General features: G+C 45.5%; 1 protein-coding gene across 1 annotated transcript in view; it reads left to right on the forward strand.

The window, feature by feature from the left end:
• LOC129461007 (putative EP400-like protein) overlaps positions 1-21612 on the forward strand; it is a 37643-nt gene that overhangs the window by 1087 nt on the left and 14944 nt on the right. The window contains 3 exon segments of the mRNA XM_063614787.1: positions 18869-19042; positions 19045-19237; positions 19240-20177. Of these exon segments, the coding sequence (XP_063470857.1) occupies positions 18893-19042; positions 19045-19237; positions 19240-20177 (1281 nt within the window). The 5' untranslated portion in view covers positions 18869-18892.

The following is a 21612-nucleotide window of genomic DNA, read 5'->3' on the forward strand; positions in this document are numbered from 1 at the left end:
CCGCTGTCTACGGTGCCGACGCCGCCTCTCCCTCTTGACCCCTTGGCCCCTGTGTCCTGATCCCTGAGGTCGGGGCCTGGTCTGCACTCCAGGAAAGAGGAGTGCGCTTAGGGTGTGCTGCACGTGAGCAATGAAGTTGATTCCACACACTGCCCTGCTCGGCAGCCGCCCCAGAACTGACCACGGACCCCTCCGCGGGTCCTGCTCCTGGCAAGCGCCTTCCGGTACTGGGAGTTTTGTGTTAGTGGAGAGGAAGAATCTAATAATACCACCACCTTTACAGTAAAGACGCTGCGAATTGACACCTTTTATAATAAAGACACTTATCTTGCCCAAGAGCTGGGTGAGTATTTCCTCCTTACCGAAAAGTTGGTTTACTTACAGTTAACTGGCTGAAAGTTTGAGTCCTAGGCTTATTTGTACCGCTCCAGGCAGGCTGATTGGCGTTGGTTTCCATCTGTCAGATTGGATGGCAGTACCACTGGCTGTTGGGGGCTCACGACAAGTTACCACAGCTCTGCAGCAATGAGGGTACCTCTCAATCCACGTGTAGTCACCCCCCCTTATCTTCAGGGGATACGGTCCAACACCCTCAATGGATGCCTGAAATCAAGGATAGTAGTGAACACTATATATACTGTTTTCTTGTGCATCCATCCATATCTACGATAAAGTTTAATTCATAAACTAGGCACAGGAAGAGATTAATAATAGCTAATAATAAAATAGAACAGTCATAATATACTGTAATAAAAGTCATGTGAAAGTGATGTCTCTCTTCTAAAATATCTTACTGTATTCTACGCACAAGTTTTTGAACTGCAGTTCACCAAGGGTTACTGAAACCATGGATAAGGGGAGACTACAGCAGTTTCTTTTCCAACTATGTTATTGAGACTTCAAAACTAAATTGTTTGTTGAATGGAGTTGTCCAAGGTGTACAAAATGACAGTTGTAACACAAAGGTATTTCACTGACATCCCTGTCATGTTTTTGCTAAACTAATGCACTTTTAAAAATTATTATTTATGCTGGGTGTGGTGGCTTATGCCTGTAATCCCAGCACTTTGGGAGGCTGAGGCGGGAAGATCACCTGAGGTCGGGAGTTCGAGACCAGCCTGACCAACATGGAGAAACCCTAAAAATACAAAAAATACAAAAAAAACTAAAAATACAAAAAAAATTAGCCGGGTGTGGTGGTGCTTGCCTGTAATTTCAGCTACTTGGGAGGCTGAAGCAGGAGAATCGCTTGAACCCAGGAGGCGGAGGTTGTGGTGAGCTGAGATCACACCATTGTACTCCAGCCTGGGCAACAAGAGCGAAACTCCATCTCAAAAAAAATATATTACTTGTAGAAGTCTGTATTTCATGTTCAGTCACAGTACAGACAAGTAGAAACTCCCTCCTTCAACAGTACCTCACACTCAAGGAGAGATGGCCTTACAGAGTGAGCCTGTGGTGCAGAGGTCTCTTGGCCATGATTTTAGGTCCTCCTGCGTCCACATCGTCCCACCTGGCCATGGATACGTTGTCATCTGATCTGTTAACTGTTAACAGTTGTCATAACTACTACAAAGTGGTTAAGTGTTAGGACTTTAATGTTGGTGATCGTGTAATAAAGGGCCTGGAGGATAATGGCATGCTTACAAATTTGCTGGGTCCTATTCACGTATTTGAAAAAGCATTGAAATGTATGATTTTGGGTGATGACTCTGAGAAGTATGGAGCATGACCCATTTTGAATAGGAGAGCAGCATGTTGTAAAGTGATTCTTGGTCCCCTAAGAGTCCAGTGACAACCACCATGTAGAGGAAAAATGGCAAAGAATGGCCTCTCTCCAAAGTCAGGTGCTGAGGCCCCTCTAAGGAGGAAAAGCAAACGCTCTTTCGCTGGCTCTTTCACTGTGGTTTCATTCCAGCTGCTACAGGAACAAACAGTGTCTATTTGTGTCCAGCTTATTTTTTGACTTCTTTGAGTCTGAAGATACTTTGAAAAACTTTGATTTGCCAAAGTGATTTTTTGTACCTTGGAATGAGCCATATTTTTAATTTGCTTTTTAATGTTACAAAATGTACCCTCATAAGAATTCAAACAATACAGAAAAATAAGTCCTTTTCAGTCCTTTTCTGCTGTAATTACACCCTCCACCTTTTTTTCCTTTTCATTTGGTAATATGTCTTCAACATCTGCTTATGTCAGGAAATAAAAATTTATTCTTTTTTTTTTTTTTGAGATGGAGTCTCACTCTGTCGCCCAGGCTGGAGTGCAATGGCGCGATCTCAGCTCACTACAAGCTCCATCTCCCGGGTTCACGCCATTCTCCTGCCTCAGCCTCCCCAGTAGCTGGGACTACAGGCGCCCACCACCACGCCCGGCTAATTTTTTGTATTTTTAGTAGAGATGGGGTTTCACGGTGTCAGCCAGGATGGTCTCGATCTCCTGACCTTGTGATCTGCCTGCCTCAGTCTCCCAAAGTGCTGGGATTACAGGCAAAAATTTATTCTTTTTATGTTTACATAATAGTCCATACTGAGGATACAACATATTTAGTCAACCATTCCCCATTGATGGATTTCATTTTGTGTCTGTTTTTTTGCCACAGTTTGTACTGAGAGGCACATTCCTATGCATGGGTCCTGACACTTTCTTTCATTTCTGTAGGCTAGATTCCCACGAAGGGGAACTAAATGGTGTTAGTGGGTCAAAGGGTATGCATATTTAACATTTAAATTTCATTAGTTATTGAGAGATCTATTCCCAAAGTTATAGCAATTTGCATTCCTGAAGCCATGAAGGGGAGGACGCTTTGCTCCCGGCTGACATACTGCCTGTTGAATGGGTGCTGCCATGTCCTGCTGGCGCCTCATGCTGCACTTCGTGGACTGTGGCCCATTGGCAGTGCCTCTTCTGGAAGTTTTCCATTGTGTTCTTCTGTATTTCCTGGAGAGGTTTCCTTTTCTTTTCTTTTCTTTTCTTTTCTTTTCTTTTCTTTTCTTTTCTTTTTTTTTTTTTTTTTAACTATTTTATAGTAGCTCTTTTTTTTTTTTTCTTTTTCGTTTTTGAGATGGAATCTTGCTGTGTCACCCAGGCTGGAGTGCAGTGGCGTGATCTCTGCTCATTGCAACCTCCGCCTCCTAGGTTCAAGTGATTCTCCTGCCTCAGCCTCCAGAGTAGCTGGGATTACAGACGGGCACCACCACACCTGGCTAATTTTTGTATTTTTTTTTTTTTTTTTTTTTGAGACGGAGTCTTTCTCTGTCCCCCAGGCTAGAGTGCAGTGGCGCGATCTCGGCTCACTGCAAGCTCCGCCTCCCGGGTTCACGCCATTCTCCTGCCTCAGCCTCCCGAGTAGCTGGGACTACAGGCGCCCGCCACCACGCCCGGCTAATTTTTTTGTATTTTTAGTAGAGACGGGGTTTCACCGTGTTAGCCAGGATGGTCTTGATCTCCTGATCTCGTGATCCGCCCGCCTCGGCCTCCCAAAGTGCTGGGATTACAGGCTTGAGCCACCGCGCCCGGCAATTTTTGTATTTTTTAGTAGAGATGGGATTTCACCATATTGGCCAGGCTGGTCTCAAACTCCTGACCTCAAGTGATCTAGCTGCCTGCCCCGGCCTCCCAAAGTGCTGCGATTACAGGTGTGAGCCACCGCAACCAGCCAAGCTCTTTGTATAGTAGGGATATTTACCCTTTGAAGTCATAAAATATTGCATGTATTTTTCTGCTAATTATTTTTTGTCTTTTGATCTTGTTTAAAACATCTTTTAAGTAGTCATGTATTTTTTCCTTTACAGCATCTGGGTTTCCTGCATTACTTATTAAGAAGGTTTCACCACCTTGCTGTTGTAGAGATAGTCCCCTAAATATTATTTCAATAAAGTATTTTCCTCCTTTCCTCCCTGCCTCCTCTTCCTTCCTTCCAGGATAACATTTAGTTCTTTATTCTGACTGAAATGGTATGAGGTAGGGGTGTTTTCCTCCTTTCCTCCCTGCCTCCTCTTCCTTCCATGATAACATTTAGTTATTTATTCTGATGGAAATGGTGTAAGGTAGGGGACAACCTTTCCCCCCTAGATGCTACTACCACTATCATTTCTTTTTTTTTAATTTAATTAAAAATTTTAAAGGAAAGTTTTTTGAAACAGAGTTTCACTCTGTCACCCAGGCTGGAGTGCAGTGCCACAGTCTTGGCTCACTGCAACCTTGATCTCCCGGGCTCAAGCAATTCTCCCACCTCAGCCTCCTGAGTAGCTGGGACCACAAGTGCACAGCTAATTTTTGTATTTTTAGTAGAGACAGGGTTTTGCCCTGTTGCCCAGGCTGGTCTTGAACTCCTGGCCTCAAGGGATCTGCCCGCCTCAGCCTCCCAAAGTGCTGGGACTACAGGCGTGAGCCACCATGCCTGGCCTTAATTTTTAATTGATAAATAGTTGTTGTATATATTATATATTCATGAAGAACAACGTGATGTCTTAATGTGTTTATATTACAGAATGATGAAACTGTGCTCATTAACAAACCCATCACCTCACACGCCATTTTTATGTGGTGAAAACATTTAAAATCTACTCTTTCAGAAATTTTGAAACATACAATGCATTGTTATTTATTATAATTATCATCCTCTGCAATAGATCACTAAAACTTATTCTTTCTATCTAATTGAAATTGTTCCCTTTGATCAATATCCCCCTTTCCTTGTTCCCCCACCCCCTGGCCCCATTAACCACTGTTCTCTCTGTTCCTATGAGTTCAACCTTTTTAGATTCCACATATAAGTGAGATCATGTGGTATTTATCTTTCTGCGCCTGCCTTATTTTACTTAGCAGTGTCCTCCAGGCTCATCCATGTCCTTGCAAATGACAGAATTTCCTTATTTTTTAATGGCTGTATACTATTCTTTTATGTTGTATATATAGGACACTTTTTAAAATCATTCTTCTGATGGTAGGTACTTAGGCTACTGTGAATAATGCTGCCATCAACATGTGAGTACAGATAACTATTCAACATCCTGATTTTGTTTCCTTTGGCTGTGCACCCAGAAGTGGGATTGCTGGATCATATCTTCATTCTATTTTTATTTTTTTGAGGAAGCTTTGTACTGTTTTCCATAATGGCTGTACTAATTACATTCTTACCAAGAGTGCACAAAGGTCCCTTTGCTCCATATCCTCGCCAACATTTAACTGTCTTTTGTCTTTTTGGTAATAGCTATCCTAGCAGTTGTGAGGTGATGAGCTCATTGTGTTTTGATTTGCATCTCCCTGATGGTTAGTGATGATGAGCCTTTTTTCATGTATTTCTTGGCTATTTGTATATCTTCTTTTGAGATATGTCTGTTTAGGTCTTTTGCCCATTTTTAAATTAGGTTGTTTTCATGCTATTGAGTGGTTTCAGTTCCTTATATATTTTGGATATTAGCCCCTTATTAAATGTATGGTTTGCAAATATTTTCTCCCAATGCCACTACCATTAAAGTATCTATACATTTTTAATCTTTTTCCTTTTTCTTTCCTCTTTTTCTTTTTTCCATAAAAACCTGTTGGTTTTTGTATGTTTATCTTGATTACAGACACTTCACCAAATTCAAAGTATTCTTATAAGTTTTCATCTCGGATTTTGTAGGCATAGAATTATATGATTTGCAAATAAAGATTATTTCAGGCTGGGCATGGTGGCTCACACCTGTAATCCTAGTACTTTGGGAGGCCAAGAGCATGCTACTTTTTTTCAGTTTAAACTTTCAATTTTTATGGCTACACAATAGCTGTATATACCTACATTGCTTTTTTATTACAGAAGCTCTAGAATAAGTATGACTATTTTCCTATGTCAGGAATTCTACTATTTTGTTTTTCTTTTATTTTGTCTGTATTCTTAATGTTTTTCAAAAAAGCATTGTCTCTTTAAAAACATATCACTTCATTGAGCTTTAAGGTAATTTTTTTCTTATTTCTAAAGCAAAACAAAACCCAAACTCATTGTATTCCTCTTTGGAATTGCATTACATGTATATGTTCAGTTGTGAAGGCATGACATTTTATGATAGTAAATCTTATTCTGGAGCATGGTATGTTGCTTCATTTTATTCGTGTTTTTTTGAGATGGAGTTTTGCTTTTATTGCCCAGGCTGGAGTGCAGTGGTGCAATTTCGGCTCACCGCAACCTCCGTCTCCCAGGTTCAAGCGATTCTCCTGCCTCAGCCTCCTGAGTAGCTGGGATTACAGGTATGCGCCACCACGGTTGGCTAATTTTTTTTTTTTTTTTAGTAGAGATGGGGTTTCTCCATGTTGGTCAGGCTGGTCTCGAACTCCCAACCTCAGGTGATCGCCCGCCTTGGCCTCCCAAAGTGCTAGGATTACAGGTGTGAGCCAACGCACCCGGCCTTATTCATGTATTTTTTAATGTCCTTTAATAACATTATATAGTTTATTTCTCTTCTTGGTAAATGTACTTCTTGGTAAATGTACTTCCTGGTAATGTACTTGGTAAATGTACTTGGTAAATGTACACTGGTATTTTATAGTTTTTGTGGCCTTTGAATGGGACATCTTAAAATTTCCATTTCAGTTGTCTATTGCTGACATAAAAAAAAAAAGCCTGTTGATTTTTCTGTATTTATCTTGATTGCAGGCACCTCAACAAAATTGTTATTTTTTTTTTTTTAAGGCCGAGTCTCACTCTGTCACCCAGGATGGAGTGCAATGGTGCAATATCTGCTCACTGCAACCTCCGCCTCGCAGGTTCAAGCAATTCTCCTGCCTCAGCCTCCAGAGTAGCTGGGATTACAGGCACTCGCCACCACACCTGGCTAATTTTTTGTGTTTTTAGTAGAGACGGGGTTTCACCATGTTGGCCAGGCTGGTCTCAAACTCTTGACCTCAGGCAGTCTACCCACCTCAGCCTCCCAAAGTGCTGGGATTACTGGTGTGAGCCATTGTGCCTGGCCGAATTGTTATTCTTACAAGTTTTGGTCTCGTGGGTATCGTAGGCATACAATTGTATCATATACAAATAAATATAATATCAGGACAGGTGCGGTGGCTCATGCCTGTAACCCCAGCACTTTGGGAGGCTGAGGCAGGAGGATCACTTGAGCCCAGGAGTTTGAGACCAGCCTGGGCAACATGACAAAACCCTGTCTCTACAAAAAATTAAAAAATTAGCTGGGTGTGGTGGCTCGTGCCTGTAGTCCCAGCTACTTGGGAGGCTGAGGTGGGAGGATCACTGGAGCCTGTGAGGTCAGGGCTGCAGTGAGCCAAGATTGTGCCACTGTACTTCAGCCTGGGCAACAGAGTGAGACCCCATCTCTAAAAAATATATATGTAAATAATAATAACAAATTGTATTCCCTTCCCTCATTACTCAGTTCATGTTTCTTTTTAACTGCTAAAACCTCTGTTGAAGTGCTACATAGAAATGGTGACATTTGCATCCTTGTGTTCTTGATTTAATGGAATTAGTTTCTGCATATCAACATTTAATATGATTATTGCTGGTGAGTTTTGGGAGCTAGTTTTTAAAACATTATGTTCAATTTGTTTCCTTTGATATGTGTTTTACTTTGAATTATTATTCGGAAGAACTGCTAAATTTTATATCATTTTTTCATTTAGTGGCTTTTAGCTTTAAAATGATGGTAAAGTTTGTAGGTTTCCTGATACTGGCCCACTCCCTGAATTACTGGACTGCCTCCCCTTTGACAGCGTGTTTTTCTTTGAGTGTATGCTCGGTTCTATTTATGAATTTTTAAAAATAATTTTTATACCACACATATGCAAAATTCTTATAAGTTTATTGCCTTTTTGTACTATCTGTCAGGTTTGGGTATTAAATGCTAATTTTGTAAAGTGAATTAGAGAGATTTCCATTTTTTCCATAAACTTGAAATACTTAAATAGCATAGGAATTACTTGAGCTTTAAAGGTTAAATAGAGCTCAGTTAAGTAAAATTCCATTGTCTCTTAGAGTCTTTTAAAACAATAGATATTTAATTTTCTTTTAGATTTTTTTTTTTTTTTTTTTTTGAGATGGAGTCTCGCTCTGTCGCCCAGGCTGGAGTACAGTGGTGCGATCTCGGCTCACTGCAAGCTCCGCCTCCCGGGTTCACGCCATTCTCCTGCCTCAGCCTCCCGAGTAGCTGGGACTACAGGCGCCCACCACCACGCCCAGCTAATTTTTTGTATTTTTAGTAGAGACGGGGTTTCACCGTGTTAGTCAGGCTGGTCTTGATCTCCTGACCTCGTGATCCGCCCGCCTCGGCCTCCCAAAGTGCTGGGATTACAGGTGTGAGCCACCGCGCCTGGCCTGATTTCTTTTTGGTGGTTTTTGGTCACTTTTCTGTCCTCCTTGGGACAATTTTTTTAGTTTATGTTTAGTAGGAAAGTGATTTTTTTTTTTTTGTAGATATTCCAGGTAATCACCATGGAGTTAAGCATTGCCTCCTAACTATTGTAATCTGTTCTATAACTATGGCTATATATTTTAATTCCCAACATTTGTCTTTTTTTTTTTTTTTTTTTTTTTTTGAGACGGAGTCTTGCTCTGTCTCCCAGGCTGGAGTGCAGTGGCGCGATCTCGGCTCACTGCAAGCCCCGCCTCCTGGGTTCACGCCGTTCTCCTGCCTCAGCCTCCCGAGTAGCTGGGGCTATAGGCGCCTGCCACCATGCCCGACTAATTTTTGTGTTTTTAGTAGAGACAGGGTTTCACCATGTTGGCCACGCTTGTCTGGAACTCCTGACTTCATGATCCGCCCACCTCAGCCTCCCAAAGTGCTGGCATTACAGGCGTGAGCCACTGTGCCTGGCCAAGTACAAAGTTTTATAGCAAGCATATTATTTATTTTGTTGCGTTGTATTCCATTCTTCATTTTTGTCTGATTTGATCAATCAGGTTTTGAAAGAGGTGTTTTACAGTCTTTCAAAGTGAGTTTTTTTCTTTTTTTTGGTTTTGGTTTTAAAATCAAGTTCTCCTAGGAAATTTTGTTTTCATGCATTTGGTTGCTCTAATGTTGGTTTATAAAGATTTATGTATGTCATGTATAATTTGTGAGTTTAAACTTTTTAAAATTCTATTAGTATATTTTCGAGACAGGGTCTCGCTCTGTCTCCCAGGCTGGAGTGCAGTGGCATGATCATAGCTTACGGCAGCCTCCAACTCCCAGGCTCAAGTGATCCTCCTGCCTCAGCCTCCCAAGTATTTGGGACCACAGGTGCCATCACATACCCTGCCGAGTTGCAGCTTTAATCAGTACATAAGGCTTCTTTTTGTCCTGTTCTATGTGTTTGCCGTGAATTTTGTTTTGCTCAATGTTGACTGTACTACTGTGGCTCTTGGAGAGAGAGGCAGTTGGAATTCTTGCCAGGTGTCCTTGGAACTGGGTGTGCCTGGCTGGACGCAGAGCTGCTTGAGAGGGGCTGACTGTGGACGGCGCTTCTGGGCCTGAGTGTGTCCTCTCCAGCTCCCCTGTGCCCACCTTTGTTTCACACAGAACCTTCCTCAGCGGGTTCCAGAGCTGAAGCTGGCTGCCTGCCAATGGGGTCCCCGCCAGTTTCAGGCTTTGAGCCATGCCTCTGCTGCTTGTCCTGGGCTCCCTTCCCCTTCCCCTCTCCCTTCCCCTGCCCTCCCCCATCCCCTGTCCACCGTCACTTCCCCTCCCCTCCTCCCCTCCTCCCTTCCCCTTCCCTCTCCCCTGCCTTCCCCCCTCCCCTTTTCCCTCCTCCCCTCCCCTCTTCCCTCCTCACCTCTCCTCTCCCCCCTCCCCTCCCTCCTCCCCTCCCCTCTCCTCTCCTCTCCTCTCTTCTCTTCTTTCTTTTGATGGAGTCTTGCTCTGTCGCCCAGGCTGGAGTGCATTGGCGCTATCTCAGCTCACTGCAACCTCCGCCTCCCAGGTTCAAGCGATTCTCCTGCCTCAGCCTCCAGAGTAGCTGGAATTACAGGCATGTGCCACCATGCCTGGCTAATTTTTGTATTTTTAGTAGAGACTGGGTTTCACCATGTTGGCCAGGCTGGTCTCGAACTCCTCACTTCAAGTGATCCATCCACCTCAGCCTCCCAAAGTGCTGAGATTACAGGTGTGAGCCACCGTGACCGGCCTTGTTTTTTTTTTTTTTTTTTCTATCCAATCTTTCTTTTAAAAAATTTTATTCAGCCTTTCTCTTCAGGAAATATCTTTTTCTTTTTTCTTCTTTTTTTTTTTTTTTTGAGATGAAGTTTTGTTCTTGTTGCCCAGGCTGGAGTGCAATGGTGCAATCTTGGCTCACCACAACCTCCACCTCCCGGGTTCAAGTGATTCTTCTGCCTCCTGAGTAGCTGGGATTACAGGCATGTGCCACCACACCCGGCTAATGTTTTGTATTTTTAATAGAGATGGGGTTTCTCCGTGTTGGTCAGGCTGGTCTCGAACTTCCGACCTCAGGTGATCTGCCCACCTCGGCCTCCCAGAGTGCTGGGATTACAGGCATGAGCCACCTCACCTGGCTTTGTTTTTCTTTTTCTATCCAACCTATCTTTTAAAAAATTTTATTCAGCCTTTCTCTTCAGGAAAAATCTCTTTTTATACTTCAATTGGTTTATATTCTGTCTGTCTCATTCTCCCTACTAATCCTGTTCTAACAGTGAGACAGAATCATAGCTTCAGACTCTCCATTGCATCTTTGATTTTCTGAGCACACTTGATTCCTAGAAATAAAGAGTTCTGTTAAATATAGTGAATTCCAAGTTTCTCTTCAAAGAATCAGTATGTCAGTCTGTTCTGTTTTCTTATTCTTTGATTCTCCATTTTAAAGTTTAACTTGCTGGTTCTCTTCATCCCCTTGCCTCTAGTTTCAGTAAACAACTTTCCCGCCAGTCCTAATCAGTAGTTCACATCTGTTCCCCTGGTCACCTGCTCCATCCTGACTCATCTCGGTCACCTGCTTTGACTTGAGTCACCTTTAGTTACCTCTACCTAACCGTCCTTCCCACCAAACTACTCACCCCGCCACTCCGGCTCGTACTCCTGCTCTTTTTAAAATAGCCAGTTGGAATTAGCTTAGACTGTGTGGTCCAACCGTAGCCAATGAGGAAACGACACAGCAGAAGGGACTACCTGCCTCAGGGATAAGAACTCCTGCCCCTCCCTTGTCCAGGTGTGCTCTCGCCATTGTTCCATCTGCGAGGATCACCCTTTCTGCAGAAAGTAAAAACTGCCTTGCTAAGAAAATTAAATTTATGTTCAAGTGCTATTTCTTTGTGGCACCGGGGAACAAGCATTTTGTATTTCTAACAGTCCAGGCACCAGCCTTTAAAAAAAAATAGATAAAATAGTCAACAAAAATATAAATGCATATTTATCCACTATACTTTAAAAATAGCTTCATTTAGGTATAAGTTACCTACCATAAAATTCACTCACTTTAAGTGTACTCTTTGTTGAATCCTAGTAAGTATTCACCACGTGGTTGCAGAGCAGCCTTTTAGGGTGTTTCCTCACCCTAGAGGGCCCTTGCATCCCTTTGCCATCTTTCCCGCCTCAGGCCCAGCCCCAGGCAAGCGCTGATCTGCTGTCACATAATTTGCCTTTTCTAGAATTCCTTATAGTGGAATTAGGAACAGTGTCCTCTTTTGTGTCTGGCTTCTTCACTTAACTTTTTTTTAAAGGTTCATTCATCTTTTTGCATGTATCACCAGTTCATTCCTTTTTATTGCTGAATGATATTCCAAATATATTCCATGTAAGGATAGATCATAATTTTTTTATCCATTCACCTGTCAGTGGACATTTGGGTTGTTTCCAGTTTTTGAATCTCACACATAAGCCTAGGAAGAACATGCACTTACAAGACTTTGTGTGGACACATGCTGTCTCTTTTCTTGGGTAAGTACCTAGGAGTGGAATGGCTGGATTATATGGCAGGTGTTTACCTTTTTAAGAAATTGCCAAACCATCTCCCAAAGTGTGTGGACCATTTTACATGCCCCCTAGTGGTATATGAAGGTTCCAGTTTCTCCACATCCTTAGCAGCCAGCACTTGGCATGATCGGTCTTTAGCCATCTTAGTAAGGCCTGTAGGAGTATCTCACTGTGGTTTTAATTGCATTTCCCTAATCACTAATGATGTTGAGCATCTTTTCATGTGCTTATTTTCTATCCATTTTTCTTTGACAGTGTCTGTTGACATCTTTTGCCTGGTGAAATTTAAAAAAAAAACCTGAGTTGGAGAATTCTAGATAGAAGTTCTGTGTCAGATATGTGATTTGAAAATATTTTCTAGTGTGTGGTTATCTTAACAGTGTCTTTTTCAGGAGCAGAAGTTTTAATTTTCATGAAGCCTAACTTACCAGTTTTTTCTTGTATGAATCATGCTATTGTATCTGAAAAATCTTTGCCTAACCCAGAATTACAAAGATCGCACACAAAGATTTTTTTTCTATATTTCCTTCTAGGAAGTTTTTGGTTTTAGATTTCACATTCAGGTCTACAATCCATTTTGAAATTTTTTTGGTCGGTTGCATATCTAACTGTTTCAGCATCATATTTGAAAACATTATCCTTTCTCCACTTTATGATCTTTGCCTCTTTGTTGAAAATTTATTAACCATGTATATGTGAATCTATTTCTGGTATTCTGTAAGATTGTTCGATTTCCACGCTATCTTAATTGCTATGGCTTTATAATACATGTTAAAGTGAGGAAATCAAAATCTTTTTGTCTTTTTCGTAATTTTGGCTCTTCTAGGTTCTTTGCATTTCCTTATGAACTTTAAAATCTGCTTCTCAATTTCTGTTAAAAGCCTCTTGGGGTTTTGATTGACATTACATTCAATTTTTAGATCAATTTTGGGAGAACTGGCATATTAACAATACTGAGTCTTCTGATTCATGAACATTATTAATGTCTTTAAAATTTTCTCTCTGCAGCGTTTTGTGGTTTTGGTGTACAGGTCTTGCACATCTATCAGATTTATTCTTGAGTATTTTATATTTTTTGAAATACTTTTTTTTTTGAGACAGGGTCTTACTCTGTCTCCCAGGCTAAAGTACAGGGGCACAATTATAGCTCGCTGCAACCTCTATCTCCTGGGCTCAAGGGATCCTCCCACTACAGCCTCCCAAGTAGCTGGGACTACAGGTGTTACCACCACCCCCAGCTAATTTTTTTATTTTTGTAGAGATGGGGTCTTACTGTGTTTCCCGGGCTGGTCTTGAACTCCTTGGTTCAAGTGTTCCTTCTGCCTCGGCCTCCCAAAGTGCTGGGATTGCAGGCGTGAGCTACTGTGCCTGGCAGGATTTTCTTATAGATGATTATTTTGCCTGAGAATGAAGGGCTTTAATCTTTTTCCCTTACAATCTGTATGTGTTTTATTTATTTTTCTTGACTGACTGTGCTGCTGGAATCTCCATGCTAAGTACAAGTACTGAGAGAGGACATCCTGTATTAGTTCGTTCTCACACTGCTATAAAGAAATACCTGAGACTGGGTAATTTATAAAGAAAACAGGTTTAATTGGCTCACGGTTCTGCAGGCTGTACAGGAAGCATGATGCCAGCATCTGCTCGGCTTCTGGGGAGGACTCAGCAACTTACAATCCCGGCAGAAGGCAAAGGGGGAGTGAACACTTGACATGGCCGGAGCAGGAGTAAGAGAGAGAAGGGGAGGTGATGCACACTTTTTTCTTTTAGACAGAGTCTCACTCTGTCACCCAGGCTGGAGTGCAGTGATGTGATATTGGCTCACTACAACCTCTGCCTCTCCCAGGTTCAAGTGATTCTCCTGCCTCAGCCTCCTGAGTAGCTGGGATTACAGGTGTGCACCACCACGCCTGGCTAATTTTTTATTTTTAGTAGAGATGGGGTTTTGCCAAGTTGGCCAGGCTGGTCTCTAACTCCTGACCTCAAGTGATCCACTCGCCTCGGCCTCCCAAACTGCTGGGATTACAGGCATGAGCCACCATGCCTGGCTGGTGATACACACTTTTAAATGACCAGATCTCATGAGAACTCACTGTTGCGACCAAGGGGGATGGTGTAACACTATGAGAAACTGCCCCCATGATCCAGTCACCTCCCATCCGACCCTTCCTCCAACACTGGGGATTACAATTCGACATGAGGTTTGGTGGGGACACAGATCCAAACCATATTACATCCGTTCCTTATTTCTGTCTTAGAGGGAAATCTTTCAGGCTTTTACCATCGAGTATCATATTAGCTGTTGTAGCCACTGAGATTCTTTATCAGGTCGAGGAATTTTTCTTCTTCCCAAGTTTACTGTATAGAACCAGATATTCACCTTGGATCTGTTTTCCTTATTCCTAAAGTATGTCCTTCATTTCTTGTACTGCACATCTGCTGGTGGTAAATTCTTTCAGTTTTGTACATTTGGAAAAATATTTTGTCATTTTTTTTTTTTTTTTAGACCAGAGTCTCGCTGTGTCGCTCAGGCTGGAGTACAGTGGCCTGATCTCAGTTCACTACAACCTCCGCCTCCCAGGGGTTCAAGCAAGTCTCCTGCCTCAGCCTCCCAAGTAGCTGGGATTACAGGCATGTGCCACGACGCCTGGCTAATTTTTGTATTTTTAGTAGAGATGGGGTTTCGCCATGTTGGCCAGGCTGGTCTTAAACTCCCGACCTCAAGTGATCCACCTGCTTCAGCCTCCCAAAGTGCTGGGATTCACTCTAATACACTAAGTTCACTCTAATACAACGAATATGGATGAACTGCTGGTTGGCCTTTGCCTCCTCAGCACACATACTGAGTATTGCTGGCCTGCCTGCATGGCCCGGGGAGGGCTCCTCTCTTCCTTCTCCCTGCTGCAGCTCTGTTGTGCCCCCTGAGTATTCTGAGCCCCTTTTCTGGTTTCAGGCCTGCGTCAGTGTAGGGTGGCAGGAAGGGTCCTCTGCTGCACTCCACCTCAGGAAAAGCACCATCTGTGGAGGAGCATCTGAACTGAGGAGGAAGCCCTGCCCAGCAGCCTGGGGGCTCCCAAGGATGTCTGCTGCATGGAGACCGCAGAAACCTGTGGTGGGGCGGAGAGTTCCAGTTTGGCCGTGTGTTAACTGCCCTCGCGTAGACTCTACCAGCGGCCAAGGCGGTGTCTGGAGACGACTGTGTGTGTGCCTTGGGCACGCAGGCACGGAGACACCGCCAGCCCTTTGTGTTGTGATCAGGGCTGGGGGGAGGCTCTGACTAGGGCTGTGGGAAGGGCACGTGTGCACTGTCCTCTTTGCGAGCGTTGCTGTGGTGGGAGTCCTGTCACAGGGAGCAGTCATGGAAGAGGACTGCCCCCTCCTCCCAGGTACAAGCACAGGCTCCTGTGCACTCCGACTCGCTGTTCCCCCCATCTGGCCTCCCCAGAGCCCAGGCACTGCCTGCTAACCCCAGACCTTCTGTGGTCCACTTAGGACTCTTGCCCACCATTGGTCCTGCTGGCCGGCCCGCCCAGGCTGGGCTTTCTCATGGGGGCTCCAGCTGCCCTTCTGCCCCATGAGGAGTCACTAGCTCCCTTGGCCTCATTCCCTTGCTGGAGTCCCTTTTGTGTAAACATGTAAAGCTTGTGGCTGTGAGGTGTGTTTGGTAAGAACAGTCCACAGCTTTCACCAGATTCTCAGGAGTGTCAGTGGCCCCCTCCCGGTCAACAAGTTGAAGAGCAGGGGTCAGTCTGGCTGCCACTGAGGGCCAGGCTGCATCCTTGTGTGCTTGGGTAGCCTGACTGCAAGGAGATGCTCTTGCTCAGCCCTGGACACACGGTGCAGATGGTGTGGCCGGTCAGCCCCACAGGGCCACCTCCTGTGTCTTGGGTTCTCAGCCTCAGGTGGTTCACATTTGGGGCCAGAAGATTCCTCATGGTGGGGCCGTGCTGTGTGTTGTAGGATGGTTAGAGACCTCCAGGCCTCTACCCACCAGATGCCAGTAGTGCTCCTACCCTTATCAGTCGTGACAACCAAAAATGCCTCCAGACATTGCCTGATGTCCCCTGTGGGCACAGTCTTCCGAAGTACAGAGCCACTGATCTATGTTATCTTAGAAAGAGACTATAGTCATTGCATTTCCGTAGGAAAAGGTGTTCTGAGTTAGAAATAATGTACACATAAATTTTTGCCTTGCATCTTCTATGCATCTTATTATTATTTTACTAGATTACAGTCCCTCATGTGCAAACTTTGCACACCTGGAAGAAGAGTTTACTAGTAAGCAAAAGCACTTTTTTTTTTTTTTTTGAGACAGAGTCTTGCTCTGTTGCCAGGCTGGAGTGCAGTGGTGTGATCTCGGCTCACTGCAACCTCCACCTCCGGGGTTCAAGTGATTCTCCTGCCTCAGCCTCCCGAGTAGCTGGGACTCCAGTACCTGCCACCATGCCAGCTAATTTTTGTATTTTTAGTACAGATGGGGTTTCACCATGTTGGCCAGATGGTCTCGATCTCTTGACCTCATGATCCGCCTGCCTCGGCCTCCCAAAGTGCTGGGATTACAGGCGTGAGCCACTGTGCCTGGCCAGGAAAAGCACTTTTTATAAAGATGCCTTTTTTTCTGTATGGATATAAAAATACCACATAGTAACTATAGAACATCTAGAAAGCACAAAAAAGTATAAAAAGGGAAAAAATCATTATAATCCACCTAACCCACAGACCACCACCTGCGGACACATTTTGAGTCTTTTTATTACATCTTTAAAATTACATAATTTTGGATCTTGAATGTTTCCATTTAAAATCAAACATAAACAGTGTGTTTATCAAGCACTCTTTATAATGGTTTTGCTGGCAAGCGTCACTTCGTGCCTGCCTGGCTCGCCACACCTCGTGCTGGATGTGAGCTTGCACTGTTTTCACGTAAGCACTGTCTGCCGTGTCCCTGAGCATCAGGCATTAGGAGAGGCGGCTTCTGTAGTGGGTGGTATCTTTGCAGCTTTTTGAATGTTTTCCTTGAATTTCTACGGTGGTGATGATGGAAAAGACATCAGGTCTAAGCTGTCCATAAAATGCATTTGTCTATAATACATGTCCTTCATTAAAAAACGTGGCAGTTGGGGTCTACTGTCAGGGTAGGAAGGTGGGAGCTGGACTCTCCTCCCTGCCGGGGTCAGGCCACACCTGGAGTGCCTCAGGTCCACTCTGTGCCCGCGTTTCCAGCCTGTCTCTGGAATGACTACTTCTGAAACAGATTCCCTTTGCCTTTTTCTACCAGGCAGTACGCACTGAGTCCTTCAGGACAAATTAAATGCTGAAAACCGCCAATCAAGTGTTCAGTCTTCATGCAGGATGCAATCCGTGGAGCTGATGTTTTAGCACTGGGGTTGGTAGTGTCCAAGTCCCAGACTCAGGGGCAGGCTCAGGACCTGTCCACGGTGTTGGCCTATAGTGAGGCCCGTGGGCCTCGGAGCCCGTGTCCTGGAGCCGGACGATGGCTCTACCACTTCGTAGCTTGGCCCGATGTGGGCGAAAGATTACCCAGGTGCCGAGGCAAGAGACTGAAGGCACAAACTGTTTCAGTATAATAAAGAAAATAGTTAGAATAAGAGTAGTCATAGTACGAATTAGATATAGAGATGATCATGGACAATTATCAATCATTATTATAAACATTATTAATCATTAGCTTTTAATATTATTCTTTGTTGCATTACTAATATAACCTAGGAATAGCCTGCGGGTATAGGGTCAGGTGCTGAAAGGACATTGTGAGATGTGACCTAGAAGGCAAGAGGTGAGCCCTCTGTCATGCCCACGTAAGGGCTGCTTGAGGGCTCCTTGGTCAAGCAGTAATGCCAGTGCCTGGGAAGGCACCTGTTACTTAGCAGACCGTGAAAGGGAGTCTCCTTTCCTTGGAGGAGTCAGGGAACACTCTGCTCCACCAGCTTCTTGTGGGAGGCTGGATATTATCCACGCCTGGCTGCAGTCATCCGGAGGCCTAAATCCCTCCCTGTGGTGCTTCAATGGTCACGCTCCTTGTCCACTTTCATGCTCCTCCCATATTCCTGGTTCCTCTTTGGAGTTCATAGTAGATAGCAGTGGAAGAAATAGTGGAAGTCTTAAAGTCTTTGATCCTTCTTATAAGTGCCGAGAAGAAAATGCAGACGTGTGCTGCCTTCTCCCTCTGCTTCGGCTACCTAAAAGGGAAGGGCCCCCTGTCCTATGATCACGTGACTTGCTTCACCTTGTCAATCACTTGGACGCCTCACCCTCCTTACCCTGCCACCTTGTCTTGTATACAATAAATATCAGCGCGCCCAGCCGTTCGGGGCCACTACCGGTCTCCGAGTCTTGATGGTAGTGGTCCCCCGGGCCCAGCTGCTTTCTCTTTTTTTGTCTTGTGTCTTTATTTATTACCATCTCTTGTCTCCGCAAACGGGGAGAACACCCGCTAAGCCCCGTAGGGCTGGACCCTACAGCCCAGGGAGCTCATTGCTCGCTGTCTCAGTGTCTCTCTGTGTAAATGGGCTATCAATAGGAGTGACCCCATGGCATAACTGTGAAAACTAAATGAGATCATGTAAGGGGCGTAGAGAACCTTTGTGACCCTGAGCCACCGTCTGCCACCCGCTGGGGATGCCCTGCTGTGCTGTGCTTCTCTCCCTTCTCCCCCCCCCATGCTCTTCATTGCCAACACTTTCAGCCCCTTGCAGTAGACTTGGATTAGGCAGGTATTAATACTTCAGTTCAAGAAAAGTGTGAGGCAGGGAAGCTCGCGGAACATCTCTCGCTGAGCAGATATTCTGATCTGAGCCTTTTTTGCCCTGGGTAGCAATCTCGTGCCTGGGGTTTGCTGGGCCCGCATTGGCCCCTCCTGAGCTACGTTTCCAGACACCTGTGCAGGCTCCGAAAGGTGCCCGGGCAAGGAGCTCACCTCACTCAACTCGAACTTTTCTGCATTTGTTTAGGGAGCATTGCCTGAAGACGCAGTCATGCAGCGCATCAGCAGCTCTCAGAGCAGCCAGCGCCATGTCCAGTGGCCTGGGGCCTGCCCTGGTGCGGGCGAGGAGCAACCAGCATGCTCCCAGCCATCCCCGCCCCTCACGCTGCCATCCCCCAGCCACCAACTGCAGCAGCTGATGGTGAGAGGGGCCCCGCGGGTGGGCAGAACATGAATGTTGACCTGCAGGGCGTGGGCCCTGGGCTTGAGGGAAGCCCACAGGTCACGCTGGCCCCACTGCCGCTCCCCAGTCCCACCTCTCCAGGCTTCCAGTTTGGCGGCGCTCAGCTGTGGCAGTTTGAGCACAGGTCTCCGTGGTGCATTCAGGTCACGTCCCCATGTCCCAGCAGGTCCAGACCCAGAGCCCCACACAGCCCAGCCCTGGGCCAGGGCAGGCCCTGCAGAATGTGCCTGCAGGTGCCCCTGGCCCTGGGCTGGGCCTCTGCAGCAGCAGCCCTACGGGGGGCTTCGTGGATGCCAGCGTGCTGGTGAGGCAGATCAGCTTGAGCCCATCCAGTGGCGGACACTTTGTGTTTCAGGATGGGTCAGGACTCACCCAGATCGCCCAGGGAGCCCAGGTTCAGCTCCAGCACCCGGGTACACCCATCACAGTCCGAGAGTGGAGACCTTCCCAGCCACACACACAGTCAGGGGGCACCATCCACCACCTGGGACCCCAGAGCCCTGCAGCCGCGGGTGGGGCTGGCCTACAGCCCCTGGCCAGCCCAAGCCACATCACCACGGCTAACTTGCCACCACAGATCAGCAGCATCATACAGGGCCAGCTGGTTCAGCAGCAGCAGGTGCTGCAGGGGCCGCCGCTGCCCCGGTCCCTGGGCTTCGAGAGGACGCCCGGCGTGCTGCTCCCTGGGGCTGGGGGCGCAGCGGGGTTTGGGATGACGTCCCCACCCCCGCCCACCAGCCCTTCCAGGACTGCCGTGCCCCCAGGCCTTTCCAGCCTCCCACTCACGTCTGTGGGGAACGCGGGAATGAAGAAGGCTCCCAAGAAGTTAGAGGAGATTCCCCCAGCCTCTCCGGAGATGGCACAGATGAGGAAGCAGTGCCTGGACTATCATTACCAGGAGATGCAGGCTCTGAAGGAGGTCTTCAAGGAGTATTTGATTGAACTGTTTTTCTTGCAACACTTTCAAGGGAACATGATGGATTTCTTAGCTTTCAAGAAGAAACATTATACCCTATTACAAGCATATCTTAGGCAGAATGATTTGGACATTGAAGAGGAGGAGGAGGAGCACTTTGAAGTCATTAATGATGAGGTATCAGTTCTCTGTTTTGGTTCTCGTCATGGGAAGCAGAGGTCAGGGCTTACGCTGCGTGCAGGTGCAACGCAGAGCTTACCATCTTAGACATGCAGGTGCAACGCAGAGCTTACCATCTCAGAGCATGCGTTCTAGGCAGTTCACTTTTAAAACACACTGTGGCTGTGAGTAGTGGTTTAAAGTCTCTCAGAGGCTCCCCATGTTTACAGAGGGTGGTTCTAGGGATCCCGGCACATGGCTGAACCCCCAGCAGCACGGAAACTCCAGTGGTGTTCAGTCAGGCACCTGTGTGGCAGGTGCTCATGGCGGCAGCGTCCTGGCACCTTTCTTGGAATGCCACCACATTTGCCTGCTCCTAAATGGTTGTGCCGTGCAAGATGAGAACCCCAGAATCCACCCTTGCCAGCCACCTGCAGTCAGGGCTGGCTGGGCTCAAAGCCAAGGTTCCAAGGTTCCTGAACACACATCTCAATGTCAAGAGTTTCTGAACAAGTTACAGCTCTAACTTAGACTCAGAATATACAGAGCAAAAATTTATAGAATTTCATTTTTTTCCTTTTTTTTTTTTTTTTTTATTGTGACAAAGTCTTGCTCTGTCGCCCAGGCTGGAGTGCAGTGGTGCGATCTCAGCTCACTGCAACCTACGCCTCCCAGTTTCAAGCAATTCTCATGCCTCAGCCTCCTGAGTAGCTAGGATTACAGGCATGTGCCACCACGCCTGGCTAATGTTTTTGTATTTTTAGTAGAGACAGGGTTTCACCATATTGGCCAGGCTGGTCTTGAACTCCTGGCCTCAAGTGATCAGCCCGCCTCAGCTTCCCAAAGTGCTAGGATTACAGGCATGAGCCACCATGTGTGGCCTATTTATAGAATTTCAAGGGAGCAGTTTTTTGTTTGTTTTTTTTTTTTTTTGCTTTTGAGACGGAGTCTCGCACTGTCGCCCCGGCTGGAGTGCAGTGGCATGATCTCGGCTCACTGCAACCTCCACCTCCCTGGTTCAAGCAATTCTCCTGCTTCAGCCTCCCAAGTAGCTGGGATTACAGGCACCCACCAGCACACCCGGCTAATTTTTTGTATTTTTAGTAGAGACGGGGTTTCACCATGTTGGCCAGGCTGGTCTCGAACTCCTGACCTTGTGATCTATCCACCTTGGCCTCCTAGGGAGCAGTTTTTAAATCCACAATTATATGAGGAGTTACTAGCTTTTTTCTTAGAAGACAATAAATAAATAAAATAATTATAAGTGAAGAACGTGAACTATTCAAATTAACAATACAAATTAGCCTGTTTAAGTGTATAACACACATGTATATGTATGTGTGTGTAAAAACTTTCAACAAAGAATAATTTTTTTAGAGTATACATGGAGACTGTTTGTAAATTGACCCCCAAGGGGATCCTCAATAAAATTTATAAAATTAACTTCATATGA

Source organism: Symphalangus syndactylus, chromosome 13, assembly GCF_028878055.3.
Source record: "Symphalangus syndactylus isolate Jambi chromosome 13, NHGRI_mSymSyn1-v2.1_pri, whole genome shotgun sequence".
NCBI lineage: Eukaryota > Metazoa > Chordata > Mammalia > Primates > Hylobatidae > Symphalangus > Symphalangus syndactylus.